The sequence below is a fragment of the Squalius cephalus genome (assembly GCF_949319135.1).
Source record: "Squalius cephalus genome assembly, chromosome: 5".
Lineage (NCBI taxonomy): Eukaryota > Metazoa > Chordata > Actinopteri > Cypriniformes > Leuciscidae > Squalius > Squalius cephalus.
Genome location: NC_137126.1, coordinates 27288544 through 27313411, shown reverse-complemented (window position 1 = coordinate 27313411; position 24868 = coordinate 27288544). Strand labels below are relative to the sequence as shown.

At 37.0% G+C, this 24868-nt stretch overlaps 2 protein-coding genes across 3 annotated transcripts; one reads left to right on the top strand and one right to left on the bottom strand.

Moving 5' to 3' along the window:
* Positions 1–1138: 1138 nt before the first annotated feature.
* gltpd2b (glycolipid transfer protein domain containing 2b) lies at positions 1139–7920 on the top strand. Its single transcript, XM_079870422.1, has 4 exons — positions 1139–1551; positions 3644–3702; positions 3877–4049; positions 5321–7920. The coding sequence occupies exons 1-4, from the start codon at positions 1482–1484 to the stop codon at positions 5952–5954; spliced, it is 936 nt and encodes a 311-aa protein (XP_079726548.1). The 5' UTR covers positions 1139–1481; the 3' UTR covers positions 5955–7920.
* A 45-nt stretch (positions 7921–7965) lies between these two features.
* Positions 7966–23995, bottom strand: atp1b2b (ATPase Na+/K+ transporting subunit beta 2b). Of its 2 annotated transcripts, XM_079870423.1 has the most exons (8): positions 23521–23995; positions 16238–16366; positions 15592–15696; positions 15244–15449; positions 13398–13457; positions 12483–12509; positions 12028–12123; positions 7966–10680 (listed from the first exon to the last, which is right to left on the bottom strand). In XM_079870423.1, the coding sequence occupies exons 1-8, from the start codon at positions 23609–23611 to the stop codon at positions 10513–10515; spliced, it is 882 nt and encodes a 293-aa protein (XP_079726549.1). In that variant the 5' UTR covers positions 23612–23995; the 3' UTR covers positions 7966–10512. The 2 variants fall into 2 exon arrangements, with proteins under 2 accessions (XP_079726549.1, XP_079726550.1); XM_079870424.1 differs by lacking the exon at positions 12483–12509 and having other exon boundaries at positions 8794–10680; positions 23521–23868.
* Between the last annotated feature and the right edge of the window lie 873 nt (positions 23996–24868).

Here is a 24868-nt window from a genome sequence, read left to right as displayed (position 1 = left end):
AGCGTTACTATAGCCGATAGGTGGAGGAGCCTATAAAAAAACAGCCGTTTCTGATGTCGCAATATATCATATTTTCATAAAGCCATGGAACATACTGTACCTTGTCTGTGGACATCGTTATTTCCAAAGCCGGTGCTGGATAAACGAATAGCGTGCGTGCGACGGTAGGCTGGCTAAATTATTTACGAGAGCGGTACTGGACTATTCCTCTTCCAACCTGTAGGGGGACGGAAGAGGAAAAGTGCTTTGGTGTTGCTTTAGTAAAATATGACGCTATCTTTTAGGCTGAAAAAATTTCAACTCGGCGTCAGAATTTTTCTTGATTTGTCTTGACTTTTAGTAGGCCTATATCACCTTAGAGATAAGAATAATCATGAGGAGGGAAATAACATTGATAATATATAGTGTGTGAATTAATGATAGCTTTGATCAGATAATGTCACCCTTGATGAGTGACTATGTTTGCCTTTGTGTAAATGAACTGAGGTCTATAAATTATAACAGATGACTTGGGTAGACTGCTGATGCCTACAGTCATACTTACTCTGCCAAACTGGGGCATTAAAATGAACCAGCTTTCAAACCAGTGTGGTGAGGTTTTTAGGGCATGACAGCTTCTTTTTAAGGTGCTCACTGACATATTAGGTCACAGTGACTGTCCAGTGTTGACTTGATTAACATTGGCATTGTCATGCAATTCAACCATTCTAAATATACAAATTCAAAGACCATCTCTTTGAAAAGTGTGTCAGATTCACTAAAATAATACAAATATATGAATTTAAGGTAATTAAAGAATAAAAACCAACAACATTATTTAGCTGCCTAACCAGAACATTTGAATGTGACGCATTTGAATTCAACATTTGAATGGGACATTTGAATCTTTCAAACAGTCCTTATTTTCTGTCGAAGAAAGAAATCTCTCTTTCGTTGAGAGATGCATATATTGGACAGATAAAACCCAGGACCTTCCCTTGCGGATTTCAGGATTTCACAATTTATTTGTGACGCGTTGTACAAGTGTGTAGCGTCTGTACGTGTTGGTGTAAAGGTTACTACAGTTTGCTTAGGGCTTGCCTAATAAGGAGTGATTTGTTGTTCCTGACTAATCTATGGACTCTGATTGAGCAAGATCATTGGAGACTGACAATACAGAGAGAGCAGGACAGGAGATGAGAGAAAGAAAAACAACATAATGCAAAGATCAACTTAGCATAAGTTAGGCTGGTGGAATAAACTGGAGATGCAGAAAGAGAGGAGTAACACAAAACAGGAAATTACATAAAAACATGAGAGTAAGGATTCGCCAGGCAATTTGAGTTTGAGCGAAGATTGAAACCCAATCAAAAAAACACTGTGTAAGAGAAGAAAGGTGGTGGTGGTGTAGCGATGCTGAGGAGAGAGCGTGAGTGAATAGACTGAGAAGGAAAGAGAGGCCACCCGAGGAGACGCAGCGGAGAGGAGGACAGCAGATCATTATGGGAGTCAAATTCAGGGCTTGTGTTGCTGTAGTCTTCATCCTCCTTTTGCTTGGCTCCATGTGGCTACGTAAGTTTTTCCATATTTTTTTTAATTTGTTCTTCGACAGACTCGATATAGCATATTATGTACAATTGGTTCATAGGCCAGATTTTCTTGTCCCTCTGTATGGCTGTTACAGCAGAGCTGATTGACCATCGCACTTTAAGGGATTTCCACCTTTCAACTGAAAAACTCAAGTTCAGCTGCTGCCTTCAATTTTTGAGTATAATCAAGTAATTTCAACTTAAATTGAGTTGAATCTTGTTTAACAAGTTGAAATTGCTAAAATAATTTTAATGTTAATGTAAAAACATATGTTGTCATGTCTTCATCATGAATATATATTTTTTTTACAGTGCACTCATCAATGAACAGACGCTGAAAATATATTTGATCTTATTTTGTCTCTTGTGTACAGTTCATGAAAGTAGCTGGAGTGTTTCCCATACTGATTTATCTGTGGTGGCTCAACACAATATCAACATTGACAGCCACAAATCAATTTCAGTGCTTCCTATTCATTAACTAGACTGTGGCAGCCAGAAAGTATATTTAAACTTCCCATAAAAACATAAAAAGTCTTTAATGTCGTGTTTTGCACCATTGCTGTCAAACAAGCTAAAATCAAAGCGTGATAAGGCTATGTGTCCTTATCAAAAGACTGTCTGACTGCACTGCACAAGGAGAAGTGTGCACTTCACTCCGCGATCAGGTCCTTGTCTCAGTTCAAAGTGAATGAATGCAGTGAACTCTATCTGTGCATGTGCTGGATTTAGCGTGCATTTAGGAACGCAGTTACGCATTATTTTCACATTTGTATAGTTGACGTTTTTTTCTCTTCAGGAAAAAAACATTTAAGTCATTATGTTTAAAATGGCATAAGGATGAGTAAAAGATGACAGGTTTTTTATTATTATTTTGGAGGTAACTAACTACTCCTTTAATATTCAGATAAATATTTACTCATGCAAGTCAGTGATACAGTTTATAGACCTCTAGGATAGGGATGGGCATTTTTGTCAACATTTTCTCATTTCTATCAATGACAGGTCTCAAAAAACAAGTAGGCCTGCTCGAGTACTACTCGGAGGGCAGGCGTGTCCGTCATGAAAATTAAAATATTTTAAGACTATTAACGAAAATGAATGTTGACAAATAAAAAAATGACATGAAAACATGCATCGATTAAAACATGAACGTTAGATAATGCTAGATAATGATGCATCAATGTTATTGGAAAAGAAACATCTAAAAGGAATAGCTGCTTGAGGTAATGAAGATTAAATGATCTCCAGTAAGCTGAAGCCTGTTCTATGACACATCCTATGAGATTAATAATCAGATATCCTAGATACATAACATAAACGTAACACAACTTGCATCTGCACAAAAGGAAGCAAATGCACATGTGAACTAGTTTTTTACAGTCTATCTATGGTTTGAAAGGGAAACTCTGGATGCACTCTTCCCTCACAGTACGCAGATACACGGGCAAAGCACAGATTTGTGCTGCACATATTGCACTTAATTTTATTTTTCATGATAGAAAGTGATTACAGTCATCACTGCGCGTTTTTGCACCATAAAGAGAAACAACTTTAAATGATGAGAACAAAATAACCCAATCATAGTCAATAATGTCAGACATTGCATTTGAGCTGAAACTGAAGAGAGAATGAACACCGGTCGGTAAACTGCAGCTTTTTGCTAGCTGGTTATTAAACTCAGTCAAACGCATCTAATATTTGAGATTATTCAGATATAGACATCATAAAAGTTTCACTTTCCAAAAATCCAGTTTCACTTTATTTCGCCGGTCTGGAAGGCGTAATGTCTAACGCTAACAAATCAGACTGCAGGAACCACCACAAATTCTGCAATAACCAATCAGAAAAAAAAAGAGAAATATATTTTTTAAAGTCAGGGCAATCCACGTTTTCATGACTGATCATCGCAGTCACGTACGAGTACTCAAGTACTCTTGCCCATTACTCCTGGATGTGTTTCTGTGGGAGTCTAATTAACTTACACTCTGTGAAACTATGTGACTGTATTACTTTTTTATCTTCTCTTCCTGTTTACAAATATTTATTCTCCCATCCTCTGCCTTTCATTGTAGATGGGAACCTGGAGCAGCACTGGGATACTTGTTCGTTAGCTTATAGCCTAAAAAACAAGGTAAGAATGGTAAAAATATAAAAGAGAACACGATATAATACAAAGCTGTCAGTTATTTCCAGCTTGTGCTGGTAACAGGAACTTTGCCCATTTATTGTCACTCATTTTATTGCACCACTCTCCTTAGAAATCTGTCCCTCTTACCTCACGTTTCCACCTCTTGTCTTTTCTCAGCCTCCGTCTTTGGCTTTAGTTAATAGTTCAGATAAAGGTGAGGCTCCACTGAGGGTGTGTCCTGGTCAGAGGTTTCAAATTGCCAATTTGCTGGCTCACCTGCAGGCAGCACCAGTCTCGGCCAATGATGTGCTGCTAAAGCCATACCTAGCAAGCTGGGATGAGCTTATCAGGTAGGTTAACGGACATAATCTCATCATATAGCAGGCTATGCTAACCTAAATATTCCAAAGCTATAACATATGAGCAGCAAGATGAAGAACACAAACTTCAATAAACAAGTTACTACTGAATCATTTATATTTTAGACACATTATTTTGTGCATTTTTTTTTTTTTTTTTACCAACAAGTAGCAAAGCAAGAATAAACCGTTGCGTGTCTCCGAGCAACACACATTAGAGATATTTCGTTCCAAAATGAAACAATGTTGTAGAACAAATTGGTAAAATAAATCCAGCCACCAACTGGACTACCAATGTAACTTGCAGAAAGAGTTACTAGCTGTGTCTAAAAAGCAAAAGTAGGTACTACATTTGAAGAACTTAATTGAAGTCTATACCATTTAAAAAGTATGTATTATAAAGCTAGTATGAGTATAATTCGGTGTCTCAATGTAATGTGACAATGCGCCTGCGTCAGTTGTGTCGTTTCACTGCCATTCACAACTGCTCTCCCATGGCCTCATGGAATAGTAAAGTGTCCATCAGATGCAAGCCTCAGAATCTCGCCAGACTTAGTAGGTCATACCGGTACTTTTCACCTAATGTTTTATGAATAGGCAACTATTGGCCTAGTTGTGTCCCAAATGTCACTAAACCAAGGCTTCTCAACTTTGGTTGAGAGGTTCACTTTCCTGCAGAGTTTAGCTCCAACCTTGATTAAACTCACCTACCTGCAACTTTCTAGTAATCCCTAAGTCCTTGATTACTGTGTTCAGGTGATTAGGTTGGAGCAAAACTCTGCATGAAAGTGATCCTTGAGGGTCAGAGCTGAGAACTCCTGCACTATACACCATTCACTTATACTATGCACTACATGCATCCATCTATTGTATGAATTGATACGGTTATTTTGTCATCCAGCATCGGTGTCTGATAGCTGTAAGGAAAGCTGCCACAGTGCATGAAGTGTCCAAAATTGCACACTTAATTCACTCTTAACTTTTGTGGTCAATTAAGTGTATCATCTGGGTATTAAGTGCTTTTTCTTTTGTGGAATTTCCACTGTAAACACACTACTCACACTATTTATACTACAAAACGAAAGTATAAAATAGTGCACAAGTACATGAATCGGGACGCACCATATGAATTCGGACATACAACTCTTTTCACAACACCAACTGGCCAATCAAATCCGAGAACTGCAACTCTGTGATAATAATATCATAAATAAATTAGAAACATGCATGTTCAAAATATCTCTCTTTTCTGTGCATTTAAGGTTTTTGGAAGCCTTGGGGCCAATGGTGGGTTTAATTTCACAAGAAATTGAGTCAAAAACCACCATCATCCGTGACCTGGCACAAAAAGCGGAAAAAGAGGCAGAGAAGAAAATGAAAGACAGAAAAAGAACGACTCAGCAAGGAGACACAGTGTCATCTCATAACAGATCTTCTAGCTACTCTGAAATGAACCACAGCCTCTCATTTGGATACACATCTGTTCGGTCTATGATTAAATGGGAGTTGGAGAATGGTTTGGTGGATTTTCACCAGCAGACGAACTCAGGCTGCAGGACTCTTCTGCGCTTACACCGCGCTCTGCTCTGGCTGCAAAGCTTCCTGCTGGAACTAGGGAAGGATGCAACTGAAGGAGAGCGTCTACGTAGCCCTTCTGACCTCTGCAAAGAGACTTACCAGCGCACACTGGCCCACCATCACACCTGGTTTGTGAGAAAAGGAGCAGAGCTGGCCTTTCTTGCTATGCCTGAACGACCTTATTTCTACAAGCTGGTGTGTGTGGGAACGCAGGCAGAAGCCACTGTGGTACTGAACAGGGTTGTGAGAGCGATAGGAGAAGTGTACAAGAGAAATGAAGTTGCTCTAAAGGAACACGGCATGCTGGATCTACCCTGAGTGTAGAAAGAGAAAGGGAAATAAGAATGGAACCAACCTAAAGAACAGGACACTAAAATACAAGACTAGAACTTTGAACCTTTATAAGAAGATAATGAAGACACAGCTAGATAAATGGGAGAAATACAAGAAGAAATACTCAAAGAAAGGTCAGCTTTCTTAAAGGATTATTAATGACAAAATTCATGACTTGACACCTTAAACATGTAATAGTTTTTTGTTGTTAAAACAACTTACAATTTACATAAATACAGAATATAAATCAATAATTAATATTGTTAAGATAACTTTTTATAGAAATAGGCAACTGGTCAACATGCTGTGCTCAGTGTTTGTCATCTGTTTTCCTGATATTGGAGAAAAAAAAACATGCATTGATTTTTGTGGAGATATTAGCAGTTTTCAATAGGTTTGCACCATAATAGTAGTTGATTATGAAAGATCCAGAAATGCAGGCACAGAAAAAGTGACAGACTTTGTTATGTAAGTTCAAGTTTCAGCAGAAAAACATTTTACAATCCATATGCTTATCAAATTCAGTTTTATAACTGTGCAACTGATACCTAATGATTGTCCAGGCGATATTCAACTCTCACACACGCATGCCTACATCTATTCTGGCATGATGACATGAGATAGCAACTATAGCAATGCAACTATTTTCTTTCACTTGTTTTCTTTAAGCGGTTGGTTTACAGAAACCACTTAAGGTGCTAAAATTGGCTCTAAATGAAGAGCACAGAGGGGTTTGGAACGGAAAGTGTGCTAAATTATATTATTTTACAATCATTTTGAACAGTAAACTTGAAAATGTACTGAAATATATTGTTTAAAACATTCTTTCAAAATATTTGAGATTATATGATAATGATAATATTTATGAAATCACATTTTTAGACATAAAAATGGATATTTAACCTTGCATTGAGTCACATATTATTTCAGGAAACCAAAGCTCATGCAAATAAAGAAAGGTTCTCAAATAAAAACTCTTAAATTGGCCATAATTCGGATTTAGCTGAGGCTGTTTTTCATAAAGTTTCGCATAGTGACCACTGCTAACATGCATGAAAATGATTTATAAGGGCAAACTTACACAAATACATATGGCATTCATATTCTCATGTGGACAATGGAAATACTGAGCATGCAATTGTGTGGGTATGCCAGCTCTACTCTTTAGTCTGTTTTAGTTGAACAGATATCACTAATGTAAACTCAAGAAACCTTGGTTTTAACCCTTTTTACCTCCAGAATTTCTAATGCAGATTTTATTGATGAAGAGCAGACAGTGTATTTTTGTTCATTTTATTAAGTTTGTTATTTCAATACATTAGATTAAGCTTCTGAACATATACAGTATAAGGCGTTTATATAATTAATTTAACTGACTAGGTAATATAATTTCACCCTCTTATTGTTCATCAAACATTTCAGCACACTTTGCGCAAGGTCCAGTTCTGTGTGAACCACTGAACATTGAGCCATATCGAATGAACTGCAGTTTTGTTCTGTGATGTTGCCGGGCCTGTTTACACAACCCACTTTATCTGTTCAAATACATCCAAACCACAGCATTTATTATATATCCCTTTTCATATGCTTCATATACATTAGATGGATGACTTGTCATCTTGTTTTCAAAAGCTGTTCAGTTCATGTGGTTAATATGTTCACAGGAGACATTTCATTTGTTCTAACAGATCATCATATTTGGCATGATCTGTTTTATCACTGTGACATTTGTAGTGTTATGAAACATAAAAGTTGCATATATTTTGGTATTTCAAAGGCTACGGTGAGATCCAGACCAGTGACCATGAATTATTACATTCTCAGGCTAAGTAAGCCTTGTGACCTCCTTTATAATAAACACTGCAGAGCTTAATATATCGTACATTTCCCAGCTGGTACATGCTTTTTTCATAAAATGCTCAACAAAAATAAAAATATAGGTTCTTTGAAAATATACTATCTTTTCTGTATTGCATGTGATTTTAAAACACATCTAGCCATTCTCATCTATATATTTATTTAAATATATGCTACTAATACATAATTATCTTCATGATCAGCCATTCCAAAGGTAAATAAACATATATTATGTAACTTTTCTTTATACACGAAATGGACACAAAATAAATATATTGCTTTTCATATTAAAGGGATAGTTCGCCCAAACATGAAATTCTGTCTACACTTACTCCCCCTCAAGTTGTTCCAAACCTGTACGAGTTTCTTTCTTCTGATGAACATAAAATAAGGTATTTTGAAGAATGTTTGTAACCAGACAGTTGGTGGTAGCCATTGACTTCCATAGTAGGAAAAACAAATGGAATGGAACCATGGAAGTCAATGGGTCTTCTTTTGGAACAACAGAGGAAAGAAACTCATACAGGTTTGTAACAACCTGAGGGTGAGTAAATGATAACAGAATTTTGGGTGAACTATACCTTTAATAAACACATGCTAATAGGTACTATTAAATGTGTAGTTCACCCGTAGAAACGGCGGGGGCGCTGTTTGCAAAATCTGTCTGCACTTACAGCTGTTCTCTTTTGCCTTTTTATGCATGGTATTGAAAATGAACAGCATTCTCAAAAAAAAAAAAAAATGAGAACAATATTGGAATTATACTGCACAATTAGAATTATGTTGATCTTTCACTCCAGAGTGTACAGGACCATTGAACAGGATCAAGTTAATGATATGTGAGCTGGGACCTGAGGTAAATGAATATTTCATTTTGTTGATTTGAAGCTTTCTCTGCTGGGTCAGATAACATCCTTACCTTGCACAAACAAAAGATATGCAATACAGACATCACAGAGCAACACGTGAATGTGATCAAATGTAATGAAGCATTTTGTCACTCAATTGAATATTCTTCAATAAATGAAGACACTTAACTTATGTCTGATAGATGGATAGATAGACAGACTTTTGGAGAAATGTTGGTTGTAGAGGACCATACCTATTTAGGATTATCTAGTGAGATTAAAGGATTAGGGCATTAGAGGAAGTGTACACACATACTCTTGTCAGAGCGACTACGGCACAGAGAAGCATGTGTGTATATTCTTATGGGTGATCTGTTCTCTTCTCTGTATGACAGTAGCCTAAACATGAAACACAAGACACTCACAGCATGGAGCATGAGCATGTGTATGTGCTCAAAAGGGGAGTTTTTTTAGTTTAAAAACATAAAAGAAAGAAAGAAATGAGATTTTAAAAATGATGAGAAATGAGGTGGGTGACCTTGGTTTTTTGTTTGTTTGTTTTATTGACTCATGCAGGGTAAGGACTGGGTTGGATTCACTTCTGTCTCCCTTATCAGCAGAGACATAAGCCTGCTGTTCCTGCTCTTAGAGCCTCTCTATCTGTCTCTATGGAATCACTTACAACAAAATCCAAATATATTCAGAAAGTAAATTGTGCACAAAGATTAACATAAAAGAAATGAAATCAAATCAAATAAAACACACACACACATGCAGAAATCCATACGTATTCTCACACACACATATTAAACTTTTTCTACCTATTTTTCAGATTTTGAACTGAACCCAGGCCTGTTGTCATCCTCTGAGCCGCTGCAAATCAATACAAAACATCATATTCCCTCACCATGTGAGACAAATAGGATTACACATGCAAACAAAAAAAAAAGGAAAATACTGCAAAAGATCTATTTATACATATAAACAAACTTAAATAGACACGCCTCATAATAAATGAAACGTGACGCATGACAGTCAGTGCCGAAACCAGAAATGTTTGTATGAATCAGAATGTATCAGATTTTTCATGTGTGTTGAAGATGAATGTAGAGCTGACTTTGATCAGTGTTATCTACATGTTGGTATAAAATATCCACAAATCAGACAGAGGAGAGGTTTCAGTACCAATTTTTACAACTGATACATGCATGCATGCATGCAAAAAAAAAAAAAAAAAAAAAAAAACCTTTCTTTGCTAGCACTCAAGAGCATGAGATCCAAACATGAGATCTCTCACATTAAGTCATAGACAACTGCTTTGAAATCATAATTATTTTCTGCTAAATTATTACAGCTAATAATGGAAGAAAAACAGCATTTTTTTAAGTTCTGACTTTTTCTCCTTTTAAAAAATGATGTCCCTTTATTCTTACTATTGTTTTATAGAATAATATATTATTTAATAAATAGCTCTCATAGCTGAGCATGCGGTTTAACTTTTGTTTCAGAAAATAAATACTGTAATATCTCAACTCACACATGCAAACACACGCACACACAGATGTACACACATTAATACACACAAAACCACAACCTTGATAACTCTCTACAACCTCACTACAGTCTCAAATGAAAAAAATATATATTTCTTTGAAATGTTGAAGTATTATTCTCTGATCTGTCTGTGCAGAGGATTGCTGTGCCTGGCTTATGTCTAGCTGTGCCTTCTGTGCATATTGTGCCTTCTCTGTGTGTGTGTGTGTGTGTGTGTGTGTGTGTGTGTGTGTGTGTGTGTGTGTGTGTGTGTGTGTAAAATAAAGGAACATAATTTCATCTATTTAAAATCTGGAGTTGATCCTCAGTTTGAAGGAAATGCGCCCAGCAAACTTGTCTCGCTCACTGCCCACACCAATGCCGTCAGCGTTGATTCTGCACTCCACGTTGACATCCTCATTCATGGTGATGTTGAGGAACTTAATGGCCACCAGAGGCTGAGAGTAGTTTACCTGCAGCAGAAGAAGAGTGAGATGTGGCTGATTTATTAAAGGTGGCCTAATAAAAGCTGTATTGAGATGTTGAGATCACATGACCAGCTGAATACAACTCGCTTTATCTCAGTTGCCTCCTGTTATTGGACACTTTCATTTGCTGTGCATAGCACATTTCTCAAATGAAATCAACTTTTCTTCCTGTGATGCTACATCCACATCACTAGGTGTCAGTATCAGATGAATACCATGTCAGCACAACATAAAATACTGGCTGAATCCGAAATCGCCCCCTAAACCCTCATTCACTATTTCTTACATTAGTCCACTAACACTGTTCACTTGAATGAAAAGGAGTGAGCGAATTCGGACAAACGTTGAGCGTACATCGGTTGAACACTCGTTATTGCAGTGCAATGTGGGATTGAATAAGTGCACTCAATAACATCCACTATGGTTTCGGACACCACTACAACTGGCTGTCCCCTCAAATAACGCCCTATTTGAGGGTATAGGGGGCGATTTCTGATTCAGCCACTGATTGCACTTGAAGGCTGCGTCCGAAAGCGCATACTCTCCTGAGTAGGTACTTATTTTGAATAATTACTTCACAACCACTAAAAAGTATGTTATATATAGTATGAATGTGTGTAGTATGAATTTGGACATACTACATTCGCCATGTTGTCATTATCATGTGACCTTCCGGTGTGAGTTGCGTTGCTTCATTGCCATTCATAAATCCTCTCCTGTGGCTTCATGGGATAGTAAAGTGTACATCGTATGCACACTTCAGAATCTCGCCAGAAGAAGTAGGTCATTCCTATGGGTTCCTACGGCTACTTTTTGCCTACTCTTTTATGAGTGCTATGAATTCAGACATACTTCTTTTGTCACATACTGTTTTTCGCTATATAGTAGAGAAGTATGCGATTTCAGATGCAGCCTGAGTCTTTTCTTCCATTTAATCATGTACATCTGAGTAAACGGGTTATCGAGAAAAAAAAAACATGTAGGATGGGGACAATTCTTTCCATCAACTGATTATTGGACGGAGGAAGATCTGAATGCGATCTCTAGATTGATTGTAAGAAAGGGGCGGGGTTTAAGTGGACTAATTGATTGGAGAATTCCAGCATACGAGAGATGTATGACATTTCACCGGAAATTTCAGTTTTTGCATTTTGATTTAAAATGGTCAATAATAATAATAATATTAATAATAATAATAATAATGAAACATACATATATCAAAACAGATAGGGTGAATTTTAAGTTCATGCTGACTTTAAGTACATGCAAGATGTGTGTCTGTGTGCTTACAGGTGTATTCTCCAAGTGTGTGTGTGTGTGTGTGCATTGTACCTGGGATTTCTTGCCATAGTATGGAAAGTACATAAGATTCAAGGTGCCATTGGGGGGAAAGTACTTCAGTTCACCAATTTTGTCTGAGTCATCCGTCTACAGAGGGAGGGATACATTCAGTTCATCTCAGCTCAGCATTTGATCTGAGGGTATGATCCTGTTCTAATTCCAAAACTACTATTACTAGATTAAACAAATGAACAGAAAAACTAATTACCCCTTGATATGATCTTATGCTGGAATTATCTAGCATATGATCTGACTGTATGAATAATCATTTTATCTTTTGCTGCTAAAACATAGATTTTAAACTTAAATAAAGATTGGTCAGTTTGAGAAAAATATAAAGTCTGGCTTCCAATTTTTCTCTCCTTGCAGAATATCGAAGCTGTAAAATACAGCTAGTAAAATACTCTGTTAAAATGATTATTCTTTATTCTGTCTATTATTCTTACCCACTCGTCTTTCCCAAGTTTGTATTTCTGACAAGAATGGATGGGGAGAACAGATGAGACAGAAAAAACAAAACAAATCATCCACATGAAACATAAACGAAGATGATGAGCAATGGTGTAAAACAACACTCATTGAACAAACAATGAAAGCAACAATTAAATGACAACAATACAGAACACAGGAGGAGGAATGATGTGTCCATGATGACAAAAGGGCAAGATGTGTTAAAATGAAAAAAGGAACATATCTGCATGAGCCTGAATGGCACCATTAGATTAAACCACTGGTCGACAGCCAGAACCAACACAAACATAATTGATTCGGATTCCAATGGCACACACTATTGAGAAAGCTCCGGGAAAGAGCATGATAAACATCTGCTCTAATGCAATACAGATCAAAGTTTGCTACCTGATAATGTGTGGCATTACAGTGGGGTAACAACAACTTAAACTAACCTACAGTATGTGAATACAAACAAGCAACGGTGTTGTTAACTCAAACTATTTCATTTTCTAAAACTAAACATCTAAAGTAATTATGCAAATGAGGTAATGGCTTAAACACGCCCACCTCTCAGTTTCATGGAATTTGAAAACAGTGCAAAGAGACTGAATCTTGCACCAACTAATAAATGCTGAATGCATTCTGACTTACAATGAATGGGAAACACACCAATGTTTCTTAACTTGCTCTCATTTCAGTTTGTATCTTCTCGTTTATTTGCATGTGAGAAAGCAGCACATAGTCTGTCGTGGCAGCTTTTCTCCGAAGCTGGCCGCAGTTCTGATTACTGGCTAATTTAATCTGGTGGCCTTGTTGAATGGCTCATGTAACTTTAATCTGAAATCAATCCCTTTCTAATAGACTGAAGGATAAGAAGAGAGTGGGAGACTGAGACAGAGCGCTCTTACCTTAGCATTACATGTGACGTAAGGAGGAATCTTGCTTTGAGAAGGTAACATATTGATCACCTGCAAAAAAGATTGAAATGAGAGAGAAAAAGAAAGTGACTCACTGATAAGAACCAAAAGGTCAAATTGGGCCTCGTTACGAATCTAAAATAACTCTGATGAACTATTATAAACAGTCAGGTGGGAGAGTCTGAAGGAATACTTGTCTCTGATTTGCCAATTGAAGGATTGAGCGGTACAATATGTTTGCAACTGGGTAACACTTTAGATTAGGGCCCAATTCTCACTAACTAACTATTAACTATAATGTTTGCCTCAGTAAACTCCTAATTACTGCTTATTAATAGTTATTAAGGTAGTTGTTAAGTTTAGGTATTGGGTAAGATTAAGGAATGTAGAATATGATCATGCAGAATAAGGCATTAATATGTGCTTTATAAGTACTAATAAACAGCAAATATCCTAGTAATATGCATGCTAATAAGCAACTACACTCTAAAAAAAATATGGTTCTTTAAAGGTTCTTTACACATAGTAACAGTTCTATTTAGAACCGTATCATCCTGAAGATGTTGTCTTTATATGTTGAAATGGTTCTTTATGTTAGAGTTTAGGGTTCTTTATTCCCGCCTTTTTGTTTTTCAAATTTGTAACTGTCAAAGCCTCCTCATACTGATTTTCTGGAGCTCAGCTATACAACTACACAGACTGTCAACATACTCTCAACAGGTAAATGATTTCTTTCTTAAAATGTCTATAAATTATAAATGGTAACAATCATTTCCTAACAATCATGTCTTTGTCTCTTTTTAGTTTAACAGAACATGTAAGTGTTAGCAGCTCTGTTCAGTTAAGGATAATGTTACTCATCTTCTCTTCTCCACAAAGTAACAGAGATATGGAATTTATGATCCAAATTGTTTTTTTATTTTATTATTATGACTTTATGCCTAAACATACCCAGTCACACATTAAAGCCATCCCATGACTTTAAATCACTTTTTCCTTTTAACATGGTAAAGGGCTCATACTATCCATTTTTGCTAATTTTGGCCTTCATGAACATAATTATTTTTACATAATCAAATGGAAGAGACATAACTCTAAACTCAATTGTGTATTTCAGATGCTGTCCAAATCAAACCTCATCATCTGCAGAGAGAAACTGCCACTCAGAATACACACACATAATGAAGGACGTAAAGACATCATAAGGATTTTGAGGATATTTCACTGTAACTTGGTCTACATCTATATCGTGTTCAATGTCAATTGTTATTTATTAATGTATTCAGCTATCAACTGTTGTTAGAGCACTGTCATTTTTGCTACAACCTGCCATGTCAATAAAAAATAAAAGTAGCTACCTAATTGACACAACATGCTGTTTTTTATGTAAAACCTAAAAAGAGGCAACAAGATATAAGACCAAGCAGATAGAGGACTTCAAAAACAATATTAATAAATAATTTATAAAAAATAATAGTAATATTAATAATATGAAGATACTAATATACTAATATTAATGAATTATTTATACCACCATTAAGGTCCTATATAGCACTTTAAAAGCATGTTCTTTATGGAACCTTATAAAAAGCACCATTCTATTTAGCACCAAAAAGGGTTCTGCTATTGTTATAACCCGAAGAACCCTAATTTGGTACTGTTTAGAACCATTTTTCTTAAAAGTGTAGTTAATAGTGAGAATTGGACCCTAAACTAAAGTGTTACCATAAACTGTAATTTGACCATTGTCCATTACTGGTACAACTTTTTGGATATTATTGTAAATGTTTCTGACACAAAGATTTCACTCCATTCCATTCCAAGCTCGACGTCTTACACGGTTGAGCTTGATGATGACGCAGGGCTTGCCCTCGTTGTAACCATAATAGCGATCTGTGATTCCAGAGCAATCCTCCAATATGGAGCGGTTGAACTGGCAGGAACGCTTGGGGAAGTTTTTCAAACTGCCGCTGTCCTCCTGGATGAAGTACTGATCTGGTTTACACTCGTAATTCTTCTGGGCCTGGACTGAGTCATTGTAGGCTGCATAAAAGAAGCAAAAGGACATGACCTTCTGTGAATGTCTTGCTAAATTACATGCGTAATTATATTAGTAAAATAACTGCAGCAGTTTCTCTGTAATAGGCCCACATATATTATTGTTCGAACACCTCACTGTACTCACGAGAGAGGAAGTTATTGAGGGCCTGGACATATCTTTCCCAGGTCTCTGTGTACTCCACTGTGTAATCGATCTCCAACTGCTCTCCTCTAGGTCTGATCATCATCCCTACAAAACAACAGAGAACCAATAAGAGGCGATGTTCACAGATGTAGTCTATGAGTGTGTGTATGTTTGGGTCACCGTGATTTCACCAAGTACAACATGTTTCTGGATCAACATCTTTGTTGATCCTGGAACAACATTCCAATCAACCAGACAGATTTGAGGGACAAGTTTACAGTTTATGTCAAGTTTAGGCTTACAACTATAGGTGCTTCTACATCAGTGTTATTTACCTATCATTTCCCTCTGATTTTAGGGATAACTTATGGGTAGGGTTAAGTTAGGGGTAACGATATAATAGCTACATTTTCAGACAGAAATGTTGTTCCAGGATCAAAAAATATGTTGATCCACGAACATGTCACGAACACAATCACTGTGACCGAAATATGTTTGCATTTATTTTGCATTTATTATACATAAAAAAGGCTAATGAATAGACCACTTAATGGTAACATTCGTGTGCAGTGGTTATAATTTGCTTAATTTAAAAACATATTATAAAAGGTTTCCACATGTATAGGAACAAGTCTGTGTGTATCACCTGGAGTTGAAAGTCTATCTTGGTACGTTGGTTTGTGGTCATCGAGTGTCTGCAGCATTGCGTACATGGTGAGAGTAAATAATCCAGCCAGGAAAATGTAGAATGCCAGATAAAACAGCAGGATCAGACCTATATGGACACACACATTCAAATACAAACTCAAAACGAACACATCCTGCACTCAAGTTCTTGGAAATTCCCCATACAGTACATGCAAAATATGTGTCACTGGTCAAACTTATGGGTGAATAACATTAAGAATATTAATTATTAATAATAATTACTACTACTACAAATAATAATAATAATAAATAATGCTGATTCATTTAAATTGACAAATAAATACAGCTGCATACAGGACTTATTGGAGTTTAGGCACCATGAACCCATATTTTGCATGGCATTAAGCATTTTTGACAGACAGATAGCACAATGACAATGTAAATGCCCCATACATTTCAAGGAGCCATATGGAGAAGGCATTTTTGATGCCACCTACTGTCCAATCAGCACAAGCCAATTTTACATGTCTCCCACTTTATATGTGTTTTGAGCAGATCATTTTAACCTGTCTATAGCTGCAGGCGATACTGATTAGCTGATGGCGGCTATTTTTATATATGACTGTCCTCACTGATGGAACAAGTATACTACATACAAAATATAGATTGAACAACAGTCCTGTATAGTGAGAGCCATTTTTAAGGTTTTCACTGTGATAGTGCTGCCAAGTGGCCAAGTCCCTCCAAATTTGCCATGCGTCCTTAATTTGAGCTCTTATATTAATATACCAAAGTTTGTTTACATATCTCGTTCTTTTAAGAGTTACAGCATTTACAGTAAAAGTGGCCAAAGCCAATACATTTATTTTGGTACAGTATGTGGCAGCCATGCTGGATGAAAGGTTAATATTAATGAGTGATAAATGTTACTGTTAAATGGTTAGTTCACCCAAAAATGAAAATGAACCCATAATTTACTCACCCTCAAGCCATCCTATGCGTATATGACTTTCTTCTTTCAGCCAAACACAATCAGAGTTATATTAAAAATATCCTGGCTCTTCCGAGCTTTGTAATGGGAGTGAATGGTAACAGATTTTAAAGCCCAAAAAAAGCGCATCCATACATCATAAAAGTAATCCCTACAGCTCCAGGGTGTTACGAAAGGCCTTCTGAAGTGAAGCGATGCGTTTTTATAAGAAAAATATCAATATTTATACATTTATAAACTATAATCACTGGCTTCGTCCGGCAATCGCAGTTACCATTCACTCCCATTATAAAGCTTGGAAGAGCCAGGATATTTTTAATTTAACTCAGATTGTTTTTGGCTTGAGGAAGAAAGTCATATATGCAAAGGATGGCTTGATGAGTAAATTATGGGATAATTTAATTTTTTTAGTTGAACTAAGCCTTTAATTAACTAATATTTGCATAGGGACTCCAAAGATTTTTTCAGATTGGGCCATCAGTCTAGGAGTAGTTTGCAAAAGTATGTTTTGCAAACAATCCCTATTTATTCTTGACAGAAATTACATCAGAGCTATACATTTACTGTGTCTTGACCCAAAGACTCAATGAAATGTTATAGGATAAAACTTGTTTTCCCTTATTGTAACTTCTCATACACTCTACACTCTTTTATAAAAACATATTTGTGAACAGAGTGTTTGTTATAAGATATACAGAATATTATATGACCATAACCATCTTTTGCACTTTTTCTTGCTTCCTCTCCCTCCTTCTGCTGATGTAACTGAGAAAAGAAATAAGACTAGTAGGCCTAATCCTCTTAACTTCTCACCAGAGCATCCCGATCTCCTCTCCTCATTCATATATTTATACAGTACATTAATACACATTCACAGCAGTTCTGTCTCACACACATTCATACTTTTACACACAAACGTCCCATACAGGAATTCTTGTAATCCTTTCTGGTCAATGCCTCTGACAAACTTGAATTACTGCAGGGCAGATGTGTGTTAAGAGGGGTGAAAAGGGGAGGGATGGTGACAGAAGGAGGAGAAGAGGGCAGATTAAATCACAAGGGGGATTTTCAGGGAATATACTGTATGGTTTAAGAACTCCAGAGTAGCCTATGTCTCTACAGACAGTCATGCAAGCACTCTTAATCATAAAGATGATTGTCCACACAACTGCGCTAAATAGGTATCTTTACAGACTGCACCACTGGCATTATGGGTTGATATTTGGCAGTACCACTTAGATGAATGGCTAAATGATGCCAATGGTTGTTTATTCATGAGGAATTTAATGTCTGTACTCTGTACTGTAATTTTGTAAAATAATCTGGCACCATATATGGTTATAAAAGAGCCAGGAGTTTTTGCTGATGTTAATGACAGACGGAGCCATTTTGCATAAATAAGTATTGTTTATGAGCCATGATATAACGGTAATATTTATCATAAGGGTAATTGACATAGCTGACAGTTAATGTCAAAAGTTTAAAATGCATATATACTGTATGCTGTTATGTGTATGGGAACATGTATGATGTTCACTATTTTAAACACCTTTTTGCAATAGACTTGTAATAATAGTAGTAATAATTATAGTAATAATTATATACACTACCATTCTACTCGCAAGTATTTTCTACTCACCAAGACTGCAATAAAATACATTAAAACAGTAATATTGTGAAATATCATTACAATTAAAAATAACAGTTTTCTATTTTAGTTTAGAATGATTTCTGAAGGATCATGTGACACTGAAGACTGGAGTAATGATGCTGGAAATTCAGCTTTGACATCACAGGAATAAAATACATTGTAAAATAATATGCTGATTTGCTGCTCAAGAAACATCAGCTGTGCTGCTGAATTTTTGCGGAAACTGACTTTATTATTATTATTATTATTAATAGAATGTTCAAAAGAACAACATTTATTTGAACTGGAAATGTTTTGCTCAATTGCATCCTTGGTAAATAAAAGTATTATTTCATTTTTAAAAATGTACTAATCCCAAACTTCTGAACAGCAGTGTACATGTAGTATATCTTGTAGGACATTTGGACTGCCTAACATTTTATGTTAATTACCTGAATACTCTGATAAAAAGTAGCTCCTCCATTTGCCTCTGTACTAAGAATGTACTTCAAAACATATTCACATTACATAATTTATGGTTGCTATTTTGAACAGATCAGGCTCTATCATTCCATAGAGGGGATATGAGGGATGTTTGCAGGAGTGTGTACGCCTGAGGAGAGCTCATTAAGCTACGGGACACCTGAGCTTCAGGCAGCGAGGCCCCTGGGGACCGTCGATCAGGTTGCCCCGGGCCGAGGGAGGAGGGATACCGGATCTCTGCCCCCCCCCGCTCCTCTGCATCCAGGAGCTCCCCGCACAGACAGGCTTTCACTGATCAATAACAGCAGTGCAATGTGAGGTTACTCTTCAGGCTAGGATTACACAGGAGTTGTGTGTTAATATGCCTGGAGAGAGTGAAAAAGGACGCAATGGATGCGTAAGAGAAAAAGCGAGCAAAGATAAGGTGAGAACGTTGCCTAATGCAGAGAGACTTACAATGCCCAAATGATCGAATCATTAAGCACTACTTAATCTCACAGCAGGAGAGCCTTAAAATAACAGCTCTATCAGGACACCAAGTACCTGCATTATCAAACATTACCTGCTGAACTTGGTTATAGGGTTAAAATGTGGTACATCCTCATTAGCTCTGCTGGCCCTCCTCACGATCTGTGTGTGTGTGTGTGTGTGTGTGTGTGTGTGTGGCGAATTCTGCACCGGGTGAGAGTGATACACTATCGGTGCTCTTCTGTTTCTTTATCTGTCTCTCATCATGATGAAAGTCACCCTCCCTATTTCAACCCTCTAATTTGAATGCAACCTGAAAGACAGGAGCAAAATGTGCCGCTGTGATCTGTTCATTAATACAGACACAAACCCATACAAACAGTCTCTTTAGATCTATGCACACATCCTTTCTGATTCATCAAACCTACCAGGCCACCATACTATCAAACACAGCTTCAGAGGAACACACAGCTGTGATGTAGACAAAGGGAATATCAAGTGAATATCAATTTCCTGTTCTGGCAACAAGAACTTTGTAATGGAGGCATTACTATTAGGGCTGTCAAAAGATTAATCGCGATTAATCGCATCCAAAATAAAAGTTTGTTTTTAATAATATATGTGTGTGTACTGTGTATAATTAAATTTGTATATATAAATACACACACATGCATGTATATATTTAAGAAAAATGTGTTATTTATATATATAAAAAATTAGATTTATATATAATATAAACTATATAAATATATATACAGTATATGTATGCAAATATTTCTTAAATATATACATGCATGTGTGTGTATTTATATATACAAAATAATTATACACAGTACACACACATATATTATGTAAACACAAACTTTTATTTTGGATGCGATTAATTGCAAATAGTTAATATAGTAACTAAATGATAACATTACAATGTGCTTCACATTGTAACTAAATTAACAGATTTTATTTAAGGCAAAAATACTTATAAATCACAGAATCAATTAAGTTACACAAACAAAGATAAGGGTTAGATCAGGTTAAAAAAAAGAAAAGAAAAAAGCTCCTCAGGGTAACTGCAGCAAATAGCTTATTACATAGCTCTCTGGAATACTTGATTTGAACATTGCAGTCATCCACAGCAACGCTGTACTGTACTGTACTTCTTCGGAAACTAAACTGAAACTGGCGCTACTTTCAGAAGACCTCATATGTGTTCACCATGCAATTAAGGATAATATGCAGGTAAAATTACATAATTTCATCTCAATCAAAATTAAATACTTACTAAAAAATATGATTTTTTATTTTTTACTTACTGTTAACCGTCATCAGAGAGCCATACTCATACAAATGTATTGTTAATTATTGAAATATTAACTTAAAGTCTAAATGATTTACTTCAAGTAAACATTTTATGTCAAAGGGGTTTGGCTGATAATTTTTTTTGGGAACCCCTGATCTAGAATATCAGACAGTGCAGTGGTTTAGAGATTCACTTACAGCCTTTGCAAGAGTGATGTTTTACAACAAGATGGGGCACAGGCTGTTTATGACCCTCCAGAGGGCTGCAGTAAGATCAGGTTTAAGTGCTTTTATCGGATGTATTGACCCCTCTGTGCCCCATGAATCCTGAAAGAAACTTTGGATATGTTTCAATAGAAGACACAGCTGTATGAATGTAGCTGCAGCTTCCACCGTCCTCCATAGGTCATGATTAAGCTCCAGTAATGAGGATGTACTTTGTTAAAGAATCTAAGCATACCCAGGTTCACTCTGGTTTGGGCACAGACAAAAATAGACTAATTAAGGAGTCTTAGAGAGCACACTGGCTTAACTGGGCAGTTAGTCCTCAGAGCATCACACACACACACACACACTCAAACACACACTCGGTGAAGTGTTACACACTCAGCTCCCTAGAGCAAAATCTGCTGGCATACATGGAAGTCTTGAGGGCAGTGATCTAGCATTTCTCCAACTCAAGTGCACTCTCTCTCTCTCTCTCTCTCTCTCTCTCTCTCTCTCTCTCTCTCTCTCTCTCTCTCTCTCTCTCTCTCTCACACACACACACACACACACACACAATCCCACAGCATTGACAGCTGAGTTATAGATTCCCGGCGGGCAATTTTGGATGGCAATTAATGCCATCACATCCTGATTAAAAGATACATTCAGTTCCAGAATTAATCTACGGCCCTTGAATAGGCTGCGTCTCCACATGATAGCCTCACCAAGGCAACCAATGAGCCTATTAGTAAAGGATTACATCTTACACTAATTCACAAACCCCCACGCACACACTCAAGATGGCCCTTGGCTAGATTAAATCATCCCAATGTCACTGCAAAAGACAATTTGCAGCAGCATGCAGTGGGCTAAAGGTGTTTTATGGTTCACTTCTATTTAGATTTGGATATGTTTGGAAAGTTTAACCAGGTTTAAACCAGATGGCAGAATGAACATTGTAAAACTGCCTAACCACCAAAAAAAAAAAAAAAAAAAAAAAAATACTGGCTGATGATGTTATCAAAATGAAGGGTTGGCATTTGGTGACTGTATATGTTACAGTTCCTAACTGTCATTAAATTAGGTTTATACCAGCCTTATGATCAACACATATTGATAAAGGTTGCACACTAAGGGCTAAAATTAATCAAAACTGGCCTCTCTAACAACTGTTTGGTAAAACAGTAAAATAATGCAATAAACATGATAAAATACAACATAAAGCCCTCCAATCTACATGACTGCTACAAAGAAAGAAACTAACCTTCTGTTTGAGCAGGAAATGCCCCTTTTCCAATTAAAGTGATTCATAATTTTAACAAAAACATCACTTATACAGTATTTTCACTATATTTGAACTGCCTCGTTAAGTAGGTTGTAATCTTTCACAAAACATTTTACAATAAATAATACTTTGTACTTCTGTAAACAACGGCACATAGTAAGGTATTTAACTACTGCAGAATTTTGACATTCTTCTGCAGTTAAAATGACCATTCTTTACAGAATGTGGTTCAGGAAATACTGATGTGTGCAAGCCTTTAGAGCAGGGATGGGCAACTTCGGTCCTGGAGGGCCAGTGTCCTGCAGAGTTTAGCTCCAACCCTGATAAAAACACATCTGTCTGTAGCTTTCTAGTAATCCCGAAGACCTTGATTAGCTTGTTCAGGTGTGTTTGATTAGGGCTGAAGCTAAACTCTGCAGGACAGTAGACCTCCAGGACCGAAGTAGCCCATCCCAGCTTTAGACATTCTGCCAGAAGCGCATTGTGGAGTTTTGCAGTAACTCGACGCATCACATTTCTCCGCGCTGTTCATTGGCTGATGCCGCGCATTCAACACTTCTGACCGCAAAGTCCAGAATAAGACAATAATCATTGAGTACAGTAACATCTATCCGTTCCGTACATACAAATTTCGTTAATTTGGCAAGCATAAACACACACCAATTCTAACGTATTACGTTTTGCAACTGCATAAACACGCCGAGGAGAGGAAACGCATGTGACGCATTACAGCCCGGCAAAGCAACTGGAGTTTCAGCACCTCGGACAGCGACGTGTCTGTTCAGTGAACTTCTCCACACAAACAGTGAGACTCACTGAGCTAAAGTTTGCAGCTCAGTTACATATTATAATGCAAAATTATGTGGAACTAATTATCATACATGCATGAGTGTAATCCTGTCAATGCTGTGTAAGACTTACCCCAACTGCTCGCGGTCCTCCCGCAGAACTCGCGCGTCCTCGGGTTCCAGAAGAACTCTTTCCACCCGCTCTCCTTATCATCTTTTGCCATTTTCCTTGCCGAAATATATGTGCACTCACAGAGTCAACGCCTCGAGGCTAACACTCTCTTTGAGAGTAATAAAGAGCTATTCAACCCTTGAATAGTGTAGAGAAATGGTTAAAACGAGCTTTTAGGTCTCAATGGAAAGCGTTTTTATTTGAAAAACAGGGTACAAGCGATTCTCAAGGCACTCTGCCGAAACCTGAGCACTCAAGCGAGAACTGAGTGTGAGTAGATCTCGCTCCCTCTGTGACGCCCGGTGTTCTGCCCACCCAAAAGTGCAGTGCGCATTCCGCAGAGAGAGAGAGAGCGAGAGAGAGAGAGAGAGAGAGAGAGAGAGAGAGAGAGAGAGAGAGAGAGAGAGCAGTGCAGCACTAATGTGCCTATACTGCAGTAGGACAAGCTCTGCCTGAAAAAAGAAGAAGGAAAAAAAAAAGAAAAATTGCCATCCCTGGGCAAAACTCAAGTCACGTCTTGGCCAATAGCAACGCTATGCGGCGCACTTAGCCCCGCCCCCTCAACAAAGTGACAAATTGTAAAGGCTGTGATGGCAGAGACTTGTGGGGGCATCTTTCAGCTGTCCGTATCTCATGTGGCCATTGCCAAGGAGACACTCGTCGTGTGCCCTGCAATGGGAAGTCTCAGGTGAAGTCAGGAAAAACTCCTCTCAGGATGTGCAAAGACTCCCAAAGGCCTCAGATTATCAGATGCACTGTAAAAACATAATCTTAGATTAAGTAAATGGTACTGAAAATAAATAACTAAAGATTTATTTGATTAACGTAGATACTACTCTGACTGTCAATTGGCATTACAGATAGATACAACTGGATTAATTAATTCTTTTAGTTCAGACAGCGCTACATTAAAAAAAATATTTTTTGTTTAAATCTTATTTGCCATATTCCCAGCATGCACTGGGGCATTAATACTTAAATAGCCTATGTGTGAATTCGGAAACGCATACTACCCCAACTATTTCTGTCATAGAAAGATATTGTAAAAGTAGTAAGAGTGGTATATTAGCATGCGGTTCCGAATTCAGCAAGGGTTACATTGCTTGGCTACTTGCAAGTTTTATTTACATTGCCATTGATTTCATCATGTTCAAAACCTTGTCTTGATGTCAAGAATTCATTTTTAAAATGATAGCAGATTAATGGCAATTTGACATTTTATGTTCAGTAAGAGATTTATTTTAAAATAATGAATTATATAAAGAATTAATAATATGTAATTAAAAATTAGGGTCCAATTCTCACTAAT

Excerpts from the sequence above, each read along its gene's own strand:
- gltpd2b (XM_079870422.1), top strand. The coding sequence starts at position 1,482 with ATGGGAGTCAAATTCAGGGCTTGTGTTGCTGTAGTCTTCATCCTCCTT. Across the intron at positions 1,552-3,643 it reads GCTTGGCTCCATGTGGCTAC|ATGGGAACCTGGAGCAGCAC; the intron begins GTAAGTTTTTCC and ends CTTTCATTGTAG. Across the intron at positions 3,703-3,876 it reads CTTATAGCCTAAAAAACAAG|CCTCCGTCTTTGGCTTTAGT; the intron begins GTAAGAATGGTA and ends GTCTTTTCTCAG.
- atp1b2b (XM_079870423.1), bottom strand. The coding sequence starts at position 23,611 with ATGGCAAAAGATGATAAGGAGAGCGGGTGGAAAGAGTTCTTCTGGAAC. Across the intron at positions 13,458-15,243 it reads TCATCATCAAGCTCAACCGT|GTGATCAATATGTTACCTTC; the intron begins GTAAGACGTCGA and ends TCTTTTTTGCAG. Across the intron at positions 10,681-12,027 it reads ACTATGGCAAGAAATCCCAG|GTAAACTACTCTCAGCCTCT; the intron begins GTACAATGCACA and ends CTTCTGCTGCAG.